The 18016-nt window shown below is 39.9% G+C and overlaps 1 protein-coding gene across 9 annotated transcripts in view; it reads left to right on the forward strand.

The window, feature by feature from the left end:
* The window catches only part of Acaca (acetyl-CoA carboxylase alpha), a 271901-nt gene that overhangs the window by 94653 nt on the left and 159232 nt on the right, over nt 1-18016 (forward strand). For all 9 annotated transcript variants that reach the window (XM_029483172.1, XM_029483174.1, XM_029483176.1 and 6 more), the window contains 6 exons: nt 2991-3100; nt 4260-4341; nt 5857-5955; nt 8425-8531; nt 11379-11489; nt 17205-17414. In XM_029483172.1, the coding sequence (XP_029339032.1) occupies nt 2991-3100; nt 4260-4341; nt 5857-5955; nt 8425-8531; nt 11379-11489; nt 17205-17414 (719 nt within the window). The remainder of the gene's footprint in view (nt 1-2990; nt 3101-4259; nt 4342-5856; nt 5956-8424; nt 8532-11378; nt 11490-17204; nt 17415-18016) is intronic.

An 18016-nucleotide genomic window follows, 5' to 3' on the forward strand; every position in this document is an offset into this window, starting at 1 on the left:
AAAAAAAAAAAAAAAAAAACATGAAGAGTGGGTTTCATCCTCTAAGACTGTAGAGGAACAGGCAAAATTGACAGGATGATAATAGCTTCCTAATTTAAAGTGTGTGTTCTGTGGGAACCATGTGGGCTCTAGGGATGAATCTAGGGATGAAACATAGGTGGTCATGCTCCAAGGCAAGTGGACTTACCCACCAAGCCATGTTACCAGTTTAACATTTCATAATATTACCTTATGATGTCTAGAAAAGCTGGAAAGGTGATTCATGAAGTAGTAGGATGAATTTGAGTATAGCCATCATCAGTGACTATGCAAGTCTGCTTTATGTCCCACTACTGATGCGCAAACCTGCAGATATGCAAGTCCTGTATGTAAAATAGTATAGTATTTGTTTGTTTAGAGACAGGCCCACACTGGCCTCTTAACATTCCTCTGCCTAACCCAGAAATGCTGTGTGTCCAACTTTCCTGTATCTAGATGTATTTAAATCTCTAGTACTTAGCACAATGTAAATCTGTTGTGCTGCTTATGGAGAAATAATACAGAGAAAACCCTTATCCTCTCCCCTCCCCAAGTGTTTACTGTTAGTCATTGTTGAGTCTGTTTGTGGGCCAATAGATAAGGTGTGCTTGGCAATTTGAGGCGTGCTTCCAGAATAGTGCTACTGACTATAGTTACAGGACATAGGAATTGATGGAGAAATACAGGTTATAATATTAAAACATGAGATTTTTTTCTGCCTCTTAAGGCTTCTCTCTCTCTCTCTCTTTCTTTTTTAAAGATTTATTTATTTATTATATGTAAGTACACTGTAGCTGTCTTCAGACACTCCAGAAGAGGGAGTCAGATCTTGTTACAGATGGTTGTGAGCCACCATATGGTTGCTGGGATTTGAACCCAGGACCTTCGGAAGAGCAGTTGGTGTTCTTACCCGCTGAGTCATCTCACCAGCCCCCATCTCTCTCTCTTTTAAATTTAAACTCAATATATTTTTATTTAAGGGATTATACATGTGGTTCATTGTCCATTGAGGTCACTCAGTTCAAGAGTGCCTTTGTCCACCAGTTCTTCTCTTTCCTTTACTGTTTTCTTGGAGACAGAGACTCATGGATCCTGGCTCCTCACACTTACAGTGTAGCTGAGAAGGATTCTGAAGTATTGTTTCTCTACTCACAAGTGCTAGGATATAGACATGCTCTACCATGCCTAATTTATGTGCTGCTTAGAGCCAAGGTCTTCATGCATGCTCTGCAAGTTGAGCCACATATCCCACCTTCTTTATTGTCCTTAATAAGAAGAATTGAAGTTGATTTGTATTGAACCTTGAAATCTTGTTAGCTGCCATTAATAATATTTTTGAATATACTCTCTCAATGTATGTATGTATGTATGTATGTATGTATGTATATATGTGTGTTTTATGTGATATAGGTGACACTAGGGCTACTAAAAAAGATTAAGCCACAGAGGAAAAGTTATGTAGATTTGACTAAATATAAAACGCTATTTGGGGAGGCTACAGAGATGGCTCAGCTCTTTCGGATAACTGGATGATTCCTAGAACCCGCATAGCAGCCAAAGTCTGTCTGTAACTCCAGTTCCAAGAGATCCAGCAGTCTTTTGGCCTCTGAGGGCACTGCACACACATGGTGCATAGATAAAAATACAGGAAAGTACCCCATACACTTACAGCTGATGCAGCAAAATCTCAAAAAAAAATTTTTAATTGCTCTTTTTCAGCAAAAATGGGAATTGTTTAAGACAGACATTAATATGGAAAAACACTGGCAGCAGTTTCTGCCTATAATATAAGGGGAAAACATAATTTCATACCAAATGTATGGTGATTATAAGTAGCCTGTCAAAGAAGGCATAAGGTAAGCGTGGTGATATAGGCTGTGGTCTTAGGCACTCAAGGCTGAGGCAAGAAGCTTGCTTGATCCTAAAACTCAAGGCCAGCCTGGTTAGCTTAGGAAATCTCCATCTCAAAAACCAGTCATAAGATAAAATATGGTCATAAAATAAAATTTTAAAAGGGAAAAGAGCTGGTTGGTGGAGGTACATACCTTTAATCCTAGCACTTGAGAGGCAGAGTTCAAGGCCAGCCTGGTCTATAGAGCTATACACTCTAGGACAGTCAGAGCTGCTCAGAGAAACCCTACCTTGAAAAATCAAAAAAGAAAAAGAAAAAGGAAGAAAGAAAGAAAAAAAGAAAGAAAGAAGGAAAGAAAGAAAGAAGGAAAGAAAGAAAAAAATGAGAAAGAAATAAAAGGTGTACTAATCATATGAAAAGAGATTCTGTGTCAGTGGTAACCAGAGAGATGCACTTCAAAACAGTGTCAGATAGTGTCAAAACTGAAGAAGATAATAGTACAGATGGAAGTGTGAGCAGTTCAGTTTGTGTGTGTTTGTGTGTGTGTGTGTAAGTTTGTATGCACGTGAGCATGCGTGCGTCCCACCGCGTGTTGTTAAATTGACTATAGTTTATTGTTCTATAAGGTTACACAGGTGCAAGAGTACGAGCTTGTTATTTACAAGATAGAAATGAGTGCTTTTGATCTGTTTTAAACATCTGTAGCCCAATCTGGTTGCGAACTTGGCATTTTCTTTCCTCCACTTGCTGAATGCTGTAGTTGCAGCTTTGAGTCACTATATCTCCCTGAATTTGACTTTGTAGAAATAGTGTTATTATCTCCTGAATGTTTAGTCTAATTCTGTTGGAATTACCATGTCCTCTCCTAAGAGAAAAAACAAAGACTAACGTCAAGTGAAATGTTTGGAAACTACTGCTTCAGGTGATCCCTTAATATGTGGTTCACAATCAGAACCTCCAACGGAAGATAGATAGAAATTAGCCTACTACTTTCATTTTTAAATTGTACCATTTATTCTGTGGTTATTGAGAAGAGTCTCTGTCCTTCCCATAGTTTTGCTCTGTGATAATAATTTGAAAGAAATGTCTGTTTTCCTCATTAATTTGTTTGTGTTTTTAGAATACATTAAGATGGCAGACCACTATGTTCCAGTGCCTGGAGGGCCCAACAACAACAATTATGCAAATGTGGAGTTGATTCTTGATATTGCTAAAAGGATACCTGTACAAGTAAGAGTCTGAGAAAGAAGTGCACGCTTTTCACACTTAGTCAGAAGGGTAGGCTTGTATCCAGGGAAGTTAATGTAGAGTCTCTTTTTGGACTTCATTTTTATTTTATGTGCAATGGTGTTTTGCCTGCATATGTGTGTATGTGAGGATGTTGGATCCCCAGGAACTGGAGATGCTGTCAGCTGTCATGTGGGTGCTGGGAATTGGAGTCAGGTCCTCTGTAAGAGCACCTAGTGCTCTTAGCCACTTGAGCCATCTTTCCAGCCCTGGAAAATTTGTAAATGCCTTTATGTAAAATAATTAAAACGGACAAGGAAAGAAGACATGGAAAGAAGGCATAGTTAAAAGTAAACTTAATAGAAATAGAATGTTGAGGAAGATTTTTCAGAGAATTTTCTTTTTATTCTCTAGTAAGTACAAAGCCATCTCTAGTAAGTACAAAACTATTTCCTACAGAATTTCTGAGCTATAATATGGTGATTTTTAAAAAATTATTTCTTCCTTTCACAATGTGTTATGAAGTTTAGAACCCAATGAGGGGGGAAAAACCTCCTAATGGAGTGGTTCTCACCCTTCTCACCCTTGATCCTTTACTGCAGTTCTTCATGTTGTACTCACCCCCCCCATCATAAATTACTTTGTTGCTACTTCATAACTGCAATTTTGCTAGTGTTATACATTGTAATATAAATCTCTGTGTTTTCTAGTGGTCTTATGTGACCCCTGTGAAAGTTTTGCTCCACCTCCAAAGGGGTTGAGACCCACAGATTGAGAGAAGTAGCTAGACTCTTGTGACCTTTCCACCACTAGACAGGAAGGCAGAGTAGGATGACCAGACTGTGAAGACGGTCAGGGTTTCCTTAGAAATCTCTAGAGATCCTAGCTGAAAGGCTGTGAATTGCATTTCCTAAAGAGCAAGACTTGTGCTTCTTTCTGATTCTGCTTGGTCTTGCCCTCTTGAGGGCTTTTTCTGCAATCCACTACTTATTGCCGTTCTGCAGAAGGTTTGCCAGCAGTCAGGCATGGCAGTTGAATTAACTCCTGGGCTGCTGCAGAACTGTTGTACCACATAGAGGAGAGCCTGCCTGGATACAGTGAGGCAGTTTGTAGCGTCTTGGTATCACTTTTAAGAATGATCCACATTGTTATTCTGTTGTAGGCAGTGTGGGCTGGCTGGGGTCATGCCTCTGAGAACCCGAAGCTCCCAGAACTGCTCTTAAAAAATGGCATTGCTTTCATGGGTAAGTCATGGGGTACTGTTCCTTCGTCCTTGTGTCAGTTTGTCAGACTACTCTGTAGTCTTACTTTCCTTTGTTTTTAAAACAGTAAACAATTCTCAGAATAACCTTCTTCACTTTTTAAAAACTCCTTAATTAATATAGTTTTTTAAAAATTACTTTAATTCTTTTACAGTCTAGTTGTTACCCTCCTCCCAGTCTGCTGCCCTTCCACAGTTCCTCATTACCCCCCACCCCCCACCCCATTTCCAAGAGTATGTCCCCCTGCCCCTGCCAGGCCTCCCATTCCCTGGGGCCTCAAGTTTCTTGAGGGTTAGGTTTGTCTTCTCTCACTGAAGCCACACCAGGCAGTCCTCTGCTGTATATGTGTCAGGGTCCTCATATCAGCTGGTGTGTGCTGCCTGGTGGCTTAGTGTTTGAGAGATCTCAGGGGTCCAGGTTAGTTGACTGCTGGTCTTCCTATAGGGTAGCCCTCCTCCTCAGCTTCTTCCAGTCTTTCCCCAATACAATCACAGGGGTCCGCAACTTCAGTCCATTGGTTGGGTATAAGTATCTGCCTCTGTCTCAGTCAGCTGCTTATTGGGCCTTTAGTTTCTTAAGACAGGATTTCTCTGTATAACCCTGGCTGTCCAGGAACTTTAGACTAGGTAAACCTCAGATTCAGAGATCTGTCTGCCTCTGCCTCCCAAGGCATGTACCACCAATGCTTGCTATCCCTTCATTTCTTAAGTTGTTATTGGTGGGTTTTTGTTTTTGTTTTTAACTTTATCTTGATGATGGTTTCTGTTACTGAGTCCTTTGGTCTGAGATATGAAAAAGGCTGGTTTTTAAAACACTGACTATTTAAAAACTTTGCCATTAACATTAAGATAACATGTAGAAGGACTTGATTTTTGATAGTAAAAGTAACTAACTCCTAGGATACCCTAGCAGTGTGCCCTTATATATGAATCAGCCCCTTTGCATTATGTGTATTTATACAGTATATATTTGCATATATTAAATTATATATCCTACGCTTGGAGGCATTTCATTCAGCTTTTCTCCTTGTATCATGGCAAAAGGAATAATGGAGGTTACATGGCTCAAGTTGTTTCTGTGTCAGGGCCCCTCCGCAATGCCGATTATGCCTTGTATGGATTATTAAAGGGGAAAAAATCTCTTTGCTAGGTTTCCTAAGACCAAGTAAGGTATAATTCGTATGTAAACCCTAAAATTTTACCAGCTTTACTTTAGGATTTAGCTTTGGAGAAATGACTTTGTTACTTGGTTAATGTGGAGCACAATTCACAAAAATTGTATTTTTCAGAAATTTAAAGATATAATTTCTATATATTGGACTTGCCCTGTGTACAACGTTGGATTCTAGAAACAATGTAAAGATGAGTCAAAATGATCACCCTGTCATAAGTGGGACAAAAGAATTATAAAAATTATTATAAGGCCAGTATCTTTACCAAATATAAGGAGGCAGAGATGCTGTTGTTAAGGCTCTTTTCTTGTCTTGTATTGTTTTAGGCCCTCCAAGCCAGGCCATGTGGGCTTTGGGGGATAAGATTGCATCTTCTATTGTGGCTCAAACTGCAGGTATCCCAACTCTTCCATGGAGCGGCAGTGGTAAGACATTATTTCTTGTTTTTTTGTTTGTTTGTTAATTTTCATATGTCTGTGTGATGTCTATATGCATGAACACATAATATATATACATACATATACATATACATACACATGCATGTGCACACACATGGACGTGGGCATATGTAGAGTCCAAAATGTCAAAGACCTTCCTTAATTCCATTCTCTATTGAGGAATTCTTTCTTGCTTAAGCTAGTATTTTCTGATTCAGCTGTTCTAGCTAGACAGCCTACCCCTACCTTGCCTGTCTCTGCCTCCTGAGTGCTGTAATTATAGGCACTACTGTACTTTCCTGGCTTTTGGGTTCTGAAGATCTGAACTCTGAGCCTCACACTTTCATAGCAAGGATCTTATCCAGTCTCTCTAGCCTCCTTCTTTATACCTTAAGGTACGAGAAGCTAAGTAGAATATGTGGCCTGGGATTAAGTTGTTTTAGACTGAATTGAGACACTTGGTAAGAAATAGAATGTCAGCCGGGTGCTGGTGGTGGGTGGGGCATGCCTTTGAGCCCAGCATTCAAGAGACAGGAGCAGGCAGAACCTGAGTTTAAGGCCAGCCTGGTCTACATAGTGAGTTCCAGGAGAGCCAGGGTTATATAGAAAGATCCTGCCTCAAAGATAGATGGATGGATGGATGGATGGATGGATAGATAGATAGATAAATAGATAGATAGATAGATAGATAGATAGATAGATAGATAGATATTTTTAGAAATAAGAAATAAAAGAACATAGTCATCAAAGGTTGGAAACATGGCTCAGTGGTTAATACAGTTTGTTGTTCTTCCAGAGGCTCTGAGTTCAGTTCCCTGTACCCACATTAGGCAGTTCACAGGCAACTTAGCAGGTGGAACTCTGTGAGTTCAAGGTCATCCTGGTCTACAGTGATTTCCAGGACAGCCAGGGCTACACAGAGAAACCCTGTCTCGAAAAACAAACAGAAAGAAAGGAAGAAGAAAATCTCTTAGCTTAATACTCTTATGATTTTTATCATATTTTAGGAATATAAATTGAGTATTAGGTACAAATACTAAACTGAGATCTGAAGTGATGCAGTAACTTGATTTGGAGACCCTCCAGGGAAACATATTTTGGTAGGGGTTGGGATAGGCTGGAAGCATCCTCAGAGGCAGGCTTGTTAGGTGAAGTAAGACTTCAACAGTGCCTGACAAGTAATGTGGATCACTAGCAAGAACCTTGATCCTACTTCCTGAGATGTGTGCCTGCCTGCCAGTGTTTTGTATGAGGATGCAAAACATGAGGTCAGTGGTCGCCTTCCTCCCAAACGGAAGGATAAAAAGAAAAACTGAGAAATGACTTATTTTTGCCAGTTTTTTGAAGTATCATGTGAATTTTTTTAAGCCAATAATAATAATAATAATAATAATAATAATAGCAATAATAATATAAACTTCACCTTTTTTTGCACTCACACACAAATAACAAAAACACTAAAACCTTTTAAAAATAGGAATGACCATTGTCTTGTGGCTGAAAAGATTTGAACCCTGTTCTTCTGGCTCTCCAGGGAGAGGCCTCCCATATCCTCTCTAGACCTGCTGGGGCAAATAGTTTAAAAGGTTGAATTCGTTCTTGTTTGAATGGAGAAACTGTAGTTCCCCTTGGAGCTGAATGCAGAGGCATTCAGGGAGCATAGCATCATGACTCTGCTGAGACCAATAAAATGGCCATTTCTATTTCCAAAGGCTCATAAAGATTGAATTATTTCTCAGACCTCTGGCCCCAGAGCAGGCCTGAAAACATTGAAGGCATTTTGCCAGTGTGTTGCTGTGTGAAGTCTGCCATGCTTTTCTCTCTCTTCCTTTCCCCGTTCCTTCTGCTCCCACCCCACCCCCAATCCTTGCATTTGTGTAACTAGGTCCCTGCTCACTCTCCTGGCTCTTTCTAGTGTAATTACCCCAAATTCGAGCCCATTCTATAGCTGAATACTATCATCTCCAAGAACTGATCAAGGTTTTACCGTATTTTTCTATTCCCTATCCTTCATTTACCTTTAATTTTGGCAAATACGATAGCTCTTTTTTTAAAAAAAAAAAGATTTATTGATTGATTTTATATATATTAGTGCTTTATCAGCATGTACACCTGCAGACCAGAAGAGGGCATCAGAACCTATTATAGATGGATATGAGCTACCATGTGATTCCTGGCAATTGAACTCAGGACCTCTGGAAGAGCAGATGGTGCTCTTAATTTCTGAGCCATCTCTCTAGCTTCCAATACAATAGGTTTTATCAGAAGGTATCACATAGCCAAGTGTGTGGTACATGTTTGTAATCTGTGCAATCAGAAAGCAGAGGCGGGAAGATTGCAGGTTGAAAACCAGTCTCTACTGCATACCAAGTATGAGTCCAGTGTAGGCTTTGAGAGTGAGCAGAAAATTAGCATGAGTTCAAATAGCTGGTCTCAAATCATTATTGTCTGTTGTAGGTCTTCGAGTGGATTGGCAAGAAAATGATTTTTCGAAACGTATCTTAAATGTTCCACAAGATCTGTATGAGAAAGGCTATGTGAAGGATGTGGATGATGGTCTGAAGGTAAGTTATTGACTCCAGGGTGGTCAGTTCTAGTTACAAATACAGGGATTTGAAGTCACCTTCATGATGTGCTAACAGGAGAGTTGTAAGGCCAGGATAAATATTTCTTAAGTATGGAGTGAGGAAGTGATTTAAAACTTAAATAATTTATTTTTGAAGAGGATTGGTGACCTGCACAGCAGTTCTTGGGTGGTTAATTGGGTTTAAGGAGGTACTGATTCTTCCTCTCCACCAGCTATTAGTATGTGAGAGATGGCCAACACCATCCCTTTCCCCTTGTGAATTCCCTTGAGAATGTCAGCTTTATTGTTATAGAGGTATTTGCAAAAAAAAAGGGGGGGGGGTATGTGTACAGCACCAGTGAAGTTTTTAGGATGATTGGAGAGTTCTAACAAGGCTCCTCCCTCCCATCTGGTAACTGTCAGTGCTGAGTAACCAGACTTCCCTCGTAGAGAGAGCTCTTACCATTCTGCTTATTACATGGCTAAGAGCTTACAAGGAGCATGTGTTCTGTGTTGTGGGCTGCTTGCAGAAGAGATTGTGCAAGCATACCCTGTTTGTCCTTCCAAATTGGCCAGTCAAATAACTTTTCCCCTTGAGGAGGGGTGAAGAAGAGAGGCTGATAGTTTTTTTTTTTTTTTTTTGGTTTTTCGAGACAGGGTTTCTCTGTGTAGCCCTGGCTGTCCTGGAACACACTCTGTAGACCAGGCTGGCCTCGAACTCAGAAATCCGCCTGCCTCTGCCTCCCGAGTGCTGGGATTAAAGGCGTGCGCCCCCACGCCCGGCTGAGGCTGATAGTTTTATAACTCTAATTATCATCCATCTCTGTAGACGTGTGCTAGTGCCACATTTCCCTGCTCATACATTTTTTAAAAGGTCTGCCTTACTAACTTTGGCAAGTTATCCTTTTTTTTTTCTTTAAAAAATTCTTTGTATAGGTTATTTTGTCTGCATGTATATCTGCACATCGGATATGTGCATTGCCCATGAAAGCAGGGGAGGGCATTGGACTCCCTGTAACTGGAGTTACAGATGGCTGTGAGCCATCACCTGGGTGCTGGGAATCAAATTCTCAGTCCTCTAGAAGAGTAGCCAGTGCTCCTAACTGCTGAGCTGTCTCTCTAAGCTCCGACCCCCCAGCCCCTAAGCCCTCTTTTGAAAGAAATGGATTATGTACACTGCACAGGGCAGTGAGCTGGGAAGAAGCTAGTGCTGTCTGTGTCTGGACCATTCTATCTCTCTGATCATCACCTGACGCCAATTCCTTTACCTTCCTATTAAACTCGTTAAGTGAGTACAGGCAAGAATTGAAGAGACTATAAGTGGACAATCTACTGATATAAGTTAAAATTTAGATTTCTCTCTCTTTCTCTCTCTCTCTCTCTCTCTTTCTTTCTTTTGTTAGCTGTGGTGATACATGCTTTTAATCTTAGTACTTGGAAGACTGGGGCAGAAGGATCACTGGGAACTCAAAGCCAGCCTAAGCTACATAGTTAAAGGCCAGTGTGGGCTAAAGAGCTGAAGGTCTTTCTCGAAAAAAGGCCTTTCTGATCATACTTAAAAGCTCTCCCTACAATACTGCAAAGTCTTAAAAGCCTGGAATATTTTCATAAAAGGATGATTTTAGTTATTTAAAATTTGTATTGACTCTCAATTTACTTTAATATGGCTTCATTTGTTTCCCATGTCATATACAAAAACTACCTTATTTCTTCTGATAACTACATTGCCTAGCCATCCTGACAGTCCCAATAACCTTTTAAAAAGACATCATATAAGCTGTCCATTCTGGCATAGCTTTAAACCACACATACAAAAAAGTTGGTAAGTCAGAACTTTCAAGTACTCTGGATTTTTTTTTTTCTGATTTCACTGTTTTATTAAAGATAAAATTGCAAAATCTCAAAATATTATCAATTTAGCTTAAGGGTGAGCTAGCTTAGCATATGAAGCTATGAAGAAGAGACAGCATCTAAACCAAGTAGAACCAAGGTCTGCCACAGCTAAGGGTCTCAGAGATGCATGGAGACAATTTTTGCTACAGGTGTATGTATGTAGGTGCCCTGGGAGGCCAGAGGAGGGGATTGAATCTTCTGGAGCTGGAGTTTCAGACACTTGTGAGCTTCAGGGTTTCTCTGTATAGCCCTGGCTGTTCTGGAACTCTCTATGTAGTCCAGGCTGGCCTCAGAGATCTGCCTGCTTCTGCCTTTCAAGTGCTAGGATCAAAGGTGTGTGCTACCCTGCCTGACTAGTAACTTTTTTTCCTTCTTTCTTTCCTCTTTTTTTCTTTCTTTTCTTTTCCTCCCTCCTTTCCTGTTTGTTCTTTTCCTTCCTTCCTTCCTTCCTTCCTTCCTTCCTTCCTTCCTTCCTTCCTTCCTTCCTTCCTTCCTTCCTTCCTTCCTTCCTGTTTTCTTGTTTTCTTTATTGCTCCTTCCCTTCCTGTTTGTTTTGTTCTCTTTTTGTATGTAGCCCTAGGTGTCCTAGAACTCTCTATGTAGATCAGGGTTGCCTTGAGCTCACAGAGATACACCTGCCTCTCTGCCTGTTGAGTGCTGGGATTAAAGGCATGTGCCATTATGCCTAGCTCTTTAATGACTATTCTTTTTTTTTTTTTTCCCCCCCAGACAGGGTTTCTCTGTGTAGCCCTGGCTGTCCTGGAACTCACTCTGTAGACCAGGCTGGCCTCAAACTCTGAAATCTGCCTGCCTCTGCCCTCCCAAATGCTGGGATTAAAGGCGTGTGCCACCACACCTGGCTTAATGACTGTATTCTTAAATGGAGAAAATATCAATTCTTTTCTTTACTAATGTAACTGTTTTTTTTTTTTTCCTTCTCTTTTTCCTGAAGGCAGCTGAGGAAGTTGGCTATCCAGTGATGATCAAGGCCTCAGAGGGAGGAGGAGGGAAAGGAATCAGAAAAGTTAACAATGCAGATGACTTCCCTAACCTCTTCAGACAGGTAGAGTACAAGTTGATTTTGCTTGTTTGAGCTGCCATGTATGTGTGTGTGTGTGTGTGTGTGTGTGTGTGTGTGTGTAAACATATCAGATGAGTGATTTAATTTATACTGTACCTTAGAATCTAAGCTTTGTCCATAGTCTTTACCTGATTATTCATAGGAATGGAGGGAATTAATGAAATATCTAATTTAATGTAATTCTATTTACTTATGTAATTCAAGCACTAGTTTTTCTTATGTAGAAGATAGCTCTTCTTTGCATGGTATATGCTGCTCAGAGTATCTAATGGTAAGAAGAGACATTGTTTTTACACGCCGTGTTTTGACATTATAGGGAAGGGTGTGGGATGGTGGGATGATCCTCATCAATTTGCCCATATGCTGGCCAAATGCCAAGCTCTTTGATAGGCTGCAAAGTTGGCTAGAGTCCCTTGAGTTTCTACCATGTCTTCTATCCTCTTGGCTCAGCAGCCAATATTCTGGTCTATGCTGTGTGGCCATCCCACCGTCGCACAGGAACCTAATGGTATGTGTGCCTCAGTATGGGTGCCTCAGAGAGCTTATCCTATGGTTTCTCTGCCTTAGCAGTGCTTGGGTGTGGCCATACTATAGGTGATGTAAAAGGGAGACAAAATTCTTTCTTGTTCTACCCTAAGAGTTACCTTCAAATGCTTGATTTTTTTCTTTCTTTCTTTCTTTTTTTTTGAGACAGGGTTTCCCTGTGTAGCCCTGGCTGTCCTGGAACTAACTTTGTAGACCAGGCTGGCCTCGAACTCAGAAATCCGCCTGTCTTTGCCTTCCAAGTGCTGGGATTAAAGGCATGTGCCACCAAGCCCGGCTGATTTTTTTTTTTTTACTTTCTGTTTTCTCTTCTTCTATCAATACTCAGGAAAATATGTGTCAGAAAAAAGAAAACTGGGCACAGTTCTTACCTTGTCATGTTGCTAGCCCTTCTTGTCATACTTTACTCCACCCCTGTGTGGATGCCCCACTTACCTTTTATTCACCCACTCCCTTTTCAGAGACCGTTCAGTGGCAAATTGCTTGCTTAGTTATTAGGAGGTAAAAGGAAAAGCTAAGATTTGATAAAGAAAATTAAAAAACTATTGTCTTACTACATTTTAATGTCAGAAGTTTAGTATTACCCATCCTTTTCACTATGTTCTTTTTGTAAAGTTTAATTGAAAGTAGTTTTTCATGGAGTTCCGAAAAAAAAGCTTGCTCTCCTAATGAAAATCATTTTAATCAATGATAACACAGATATTTCATAACTACGTTTTAGTTTGGAATTAAGTATATGAAGACTCTAGAACACTAATAATTTGTTTTATGTGAAAGTCCCTAATTTCTAATAATAGTCAGCTAAATCAATCTTTCCATTTAAAAAAGCAACTAAAATTGCTGAGTCATGGAGCTGATTTCATTGTTTAGGAGGTAGAATGTTTATTTTGCATGCAGGATGCCTTAGGTTCAAGCCCTGGTACCGAATAAACCGTTCATGGTGGTGCATATCTGTCTTCTCAGCAGTGATATATACACTCAGGCACTTGTGCGCGCATACACACACACACACACACACACACACACACACACACACACAAGGTGTAAGCAGGAGGATCAGTTGAGATTAAGCATGTTCAGGGTGGTATCATCAGAGAGTAAGAGGATCAGAAGTTAAGGTCATTTTTCACTTAGTTATATATTATAGTGAACAGAAAAGGAAAACTGAGTTTCATATATATATATATATATATGTGTATATATATATATATATATATATATATATATATATATGTATTTTTTTTCTTTTCCTCTTTAAAGTCTGTTTTAAGAGGTGGGAAGCTTTTCAAGATAGTAAAAAATTATAAAAGAGTGGGTGGTGGTGGCCCATGCCTTTAATCTCAGCACTCAGGAGGCAGAAGCAGCTAGGTCTCTGTGAATTCAAGGCCAAGCCTACAGAACGAGTTCCAGGATAGCCAAAACTATACAGAGGAACCCATCTCAAGAAACCAACAACTAACAAAACAAAACAAAAACCAAAAACAAAGCCGGGCGTGGTGGCGCATGCCGTTAATCCCAGCACTTGGGAGGCAGAGGCAGGTGGATTTCTGAGTTCGAGGCCAGCCTGGTCTACAAAGTGAGTTCCAGGACAGCCGGGGCTACACAGAGAAACCCTGTCTCGAAAAAAACCAAAAAAAAAAAAAAAACCAAAAACAAGAATAAGAGGAGAAAGAAATTCAAAGGTGAGCCTGGGAATTGAAGACTTTTTCTTTTTCCCACAAAAATATCCTCCAGTTCAAGATAAAACAACCAGCTGGGCATGGTAGCTCACAAACCTAGCACTCAGGAGTCTGAAGCAGGAAGATATTAACTTCAAGGGCAGCCTTGTCTACATAGCAAAACCTGCTTCAAAAAACTAACCACACACAAACCAGCCTCTTCCTCAAGAAGAAGGAAGGGGGAAAACCCAAAAACAAAAAAACAAAAAACCCAAACCCTGCAAAGTGGCTAGAATTTTCATTTGTCTATAAGACTAAGAAGACAAAATTTAGACTTTAGTGATGGTTGAACATGTAGTTTTGGAGGCTCCAAGGACTCTTATATTTTATGTTGGGATCCTAAAGGACTGTACTGTAGGAGGAAGAATGAACCAGAGGTAGACCAACAACCCTCATAGGAACTAAAGCTCAGATTCAAAGCACTCAACTTGATTTAGTTATTATGTTTTTAATTGCCAATGCTTCTACCCATCTGCATGCATAGAGCAAGTGCCCATCCTCTCCAGAGGAAGGTTATATATAGAACTTCAAATTATTACTACTAATTTTTCATGTATATAATGTACACGATTCAGAACCAGGAACAAGAGTTAGCAGAAACAGTTCCAAAGAGGAATTAGATAATAGAGCTATCAGACAAGGACCTTCCAGTAACTATGCTTAGTACATTTAAGAAAATTAAAGGCAATACTGAGAATTTTGGCAGAGAATTAGAAATCATAAAAAAAGAAACATTCTAGAACTGAAAATACAGTTACTGAAGTTAAGGCATCAATATAAGAATTAAATAGCATGTTAGATAAAATAGAAGGATGAATCAATCTTTGGAAAATAGAAGAAAATTTAGACTCAAGCATAAAAAGAGACAGAGACCAAAAAAATTACAGAAAAGAATGATGTATTAGTTTCAAAGGTGACCGTGAAAGCATCTGTCTCTGTATGCCTTTTACTGTATGGCTTATGATCTGTCTCTTATAATCAAGAAGAGACATCCTCTTTTTCACCCTTTATGTTCCAATTGTCCTTTCAATTCTGAAGCTTACATTTCTAGTGGTTGTGTTGTTTATATATCTTGCCTAATTGGAATGAGCCCTCAACTGCTACTTGCAGAATGCATTCTACCCTTCTAGAGAAAGGGAAACCATGGAACAGAGAAGAATCCTTTTAGTCAAGGCCTCTGAATCCTGCTGGGTTACTGTTGGCACCATATTTGAATATGCCAGGGAGTTTTTATAGACAATCCAACCCTAGTTGAGTGCACAAGTGACAGATTTACCAGCTAAGTCTAGCTCAAATTACTGTCCAAAGTCACTAGACATAATGCAAGCAAATCATCCATACACATAAAATCCCTAAAAAATTTTTTTATAATTTCTGCTCTTTGAGTAAGGGAAACCAACAACATATATCTTGTTCGGATTTGAAGGCCGCTGTGAAACCAGCAACTACTGAGTATCTCCAATCCTTTCTACTTGAAAAAGAATCTCCCTCACTGTTCTTTCTCCCAATCTCATCTTTACATGTTGTGGTTTGGGGCAGATAACCTGTCTCTTTAGTTCTCAGGTCTTTGGATGAAGAGCATGTGACTGACGAGCTGACTGAAGGGGACTCTTGTTTTTGGACATGAGTCATGAGAGCAGTGAAGGTCAAGCCGGTGACCTGATTGGATGAGACTTTGGGGGTCTTGGGAGGGGGTGAGTCTAACTTGCATGTGGGAGGTGTGTCAATTATTGTGGCCACAGGTGGACTGTAGTACATTGTTTGCAGAGATGGCCACAATAACTCCTCCCATTCCTGTATGTACACCCCTTGCAATGTGACTTTACCTTTCTTCCCATGAAGGGGTGGCATATCTCTCCTCACTTTTTGAATCATTGCCATTTTTGTGGTTTGCTTAGACCACTGTTAGTTGGCCAAAGTGACATACGTATATTGGAACCTAGACTTCAAGAGGACATGCAGCTTTTGCCCTCACCCTCTAAGGACATTGTATTGAAGAAGCTTGATCTATACTGTGTACCATACTGAAAAGCCCATTGGAGGACGAGAGACCACATTCAACAGAAATGAGCCCCTTCCATTGAGGCTGTCTACACTTACCAGACAACAATCAGTACTAGTCACCAGACTTGCAAAGAGAGCACCTGAGCCACCAGGCCGTATACCCAGGATTGGAAGAAGCAGAACTGTGCAGTAGAGCATCAGGAACAAGTGGAAGGTTAACATTTTCAGCGGGCCACAGAGTTTTGAAGTAGCTTATGTAGAAAGCAAGCTGAAGTAGAAAAACTAGAGTATACGGAATGAGGTATGGTGGTGGTCTCTAGCATTGTGCACTTTAAGACTCACAGATGAGGAAGAGAATGAAACAATAGTTGAAGAAATAATGGTGCAGAAGGCTGCATCTGAAGAGACAATGTCCAAGTTGTTTTCAAACTAATAAAAGCTGCACAAATAAAATCCTGTTGAGCCTCAAGCATGATGAATACCAGAAACCACATCTAAACTATGAATAAATCTGCTGCCTGCCTCCCCCAACATATGACACACACACACAAACACACACACACACACACACACACACACACGAAAAGAAAAAGACAGAGATCCTTATATACAAGCTGAAAGCTGTTGGAGCAAAAAGATTACTTGCAAAAGGCTAAGAAGATTAACAGTTAACAGGCGTGGTGGCACACAGCTTCAATTCTGCACTGGGGACACAGAAGAAGGAGGATCTCAGTGAGTTCTAGGCCAGCCAGGGCTACACAGTGAGATTCTGAAGGGGGAAAGAGGAGGAGGAACGGAAGGAAGAGGAGAAAGAAGAGGAAGAAGGAGAAGGAGGAGGAAGAGGAAGGAGAAGGAAAAAGGAGAAAGAGGAAGAAAAGAAGGAAGGAGGAGGAGAAAGAAGGAAAAAAGATGATCAACAGTTGAAATCTTAGTGGACCTTCTAGAAACCAGAAAACATTGAGATATCTTTGAAATACTGACAAAAGTTAATTGGTAATTTAAGATTTTTGTGCCCACTAACAGTATTTCTCAGAACTCAAGATGGAAGACTTTTGACATCAGCAGCATCATATGTGATGTAATGTAAATTAGGAAAGCAGCTAGTTAGGAACAGGGTCTACATGTGATTGTCTTGAGTAGATGGCAGTTTTTGCCCTATTGTGGGATTTGTTTATGTGTGTGTTTTCAAGTATTTTGTTTGCCCTTTTAACATACTGGATGTTTTATGTTTTCATATTCATTAATTAATATGGGTGATATAACTAAGAATGCAGCACATTAAAGATAGACAAAGGCATAGACTATACTTCTTTCTGTATTCCCACTGTTAATGTAGTCTCTGACATTTTTAGGCATCTGCTTATTGAAATGAAGACATTTTAATAAAAAAAATCCTTACTACTTAAGAATCTTGTTTCCTTTTCTAACACAGGTTCAAGCTGAAGTCCCTGGATCACCTATATTTGTAATGAGACTAGCAAAGCAATCTCGTCATCTGGAGGTCCAGATTCTGGCAGATCAGTACGGCAATGCTATTTCTTTGTTTGGTCGCGACTGCTCTGTGCAGCGCAGGCATCAGAAGATCATTGAAGAAGCTCCTGCTGCGATTGCTACCCCAGCAGTATTTGAACACATGGAACAGGTGTGTCTATTAAAAGCTTTCATTGTTTTCCTACATAGATACATACTCAGCTCAAGTACTATTATGGAAATGGAAGAAGTAGATAATGGATAAGATTTTTTCTTTTCCTGTAGAAATATCATATGTTGTTGTTCTTCTAGGAAAATTGTCAAGAAACTTACCAAAGTCTAAATATATTTAATACTTAAAAAATTAAGAAAGAGCCATGAGGTGGTAGCACACGTCTTTAATTCCAGCACTTGGAAGACAGGGGCAGGTGGATCTGAGTTTGAGGTCAGTCTGGTCTACAGAGAAAGTTCCAGGACAGCCAGGGCTACACAGAGAAACAAAGCCTGTTTCAATAAAACTAACAGAAGGATGGATGGATGGAAAGAAAGAAAATTAACGTGTTATTTTGAATAAGATAAATAAGAGAAACATGTTAAGATAGTTCATGAAGACCAGGTAGCTTGTAGTTTGTTGGATTGACTAACATCAAATATTCTTCAAGGTATGGTGACTCGCTTAGGATTCCAGTCCTTGGGAGGCTGAGGTTGGAAGATTGAGAGTTCTAGGCTAGCCTGTGCTATATATATATATATATATATATATATATATATATA

This window comes from Mus caroli, chromosome 11 (assembly GCF_900094665.2).
Source record: "Mus caroli chromosome 11, CAROLI_EIJ_v1.1, whole genome shotgun sequence".
NCBI lineage: Eukaryota > Metazoa > Chordata > Mammalia > Rodentia > Muridae > Mus > Mus caroli.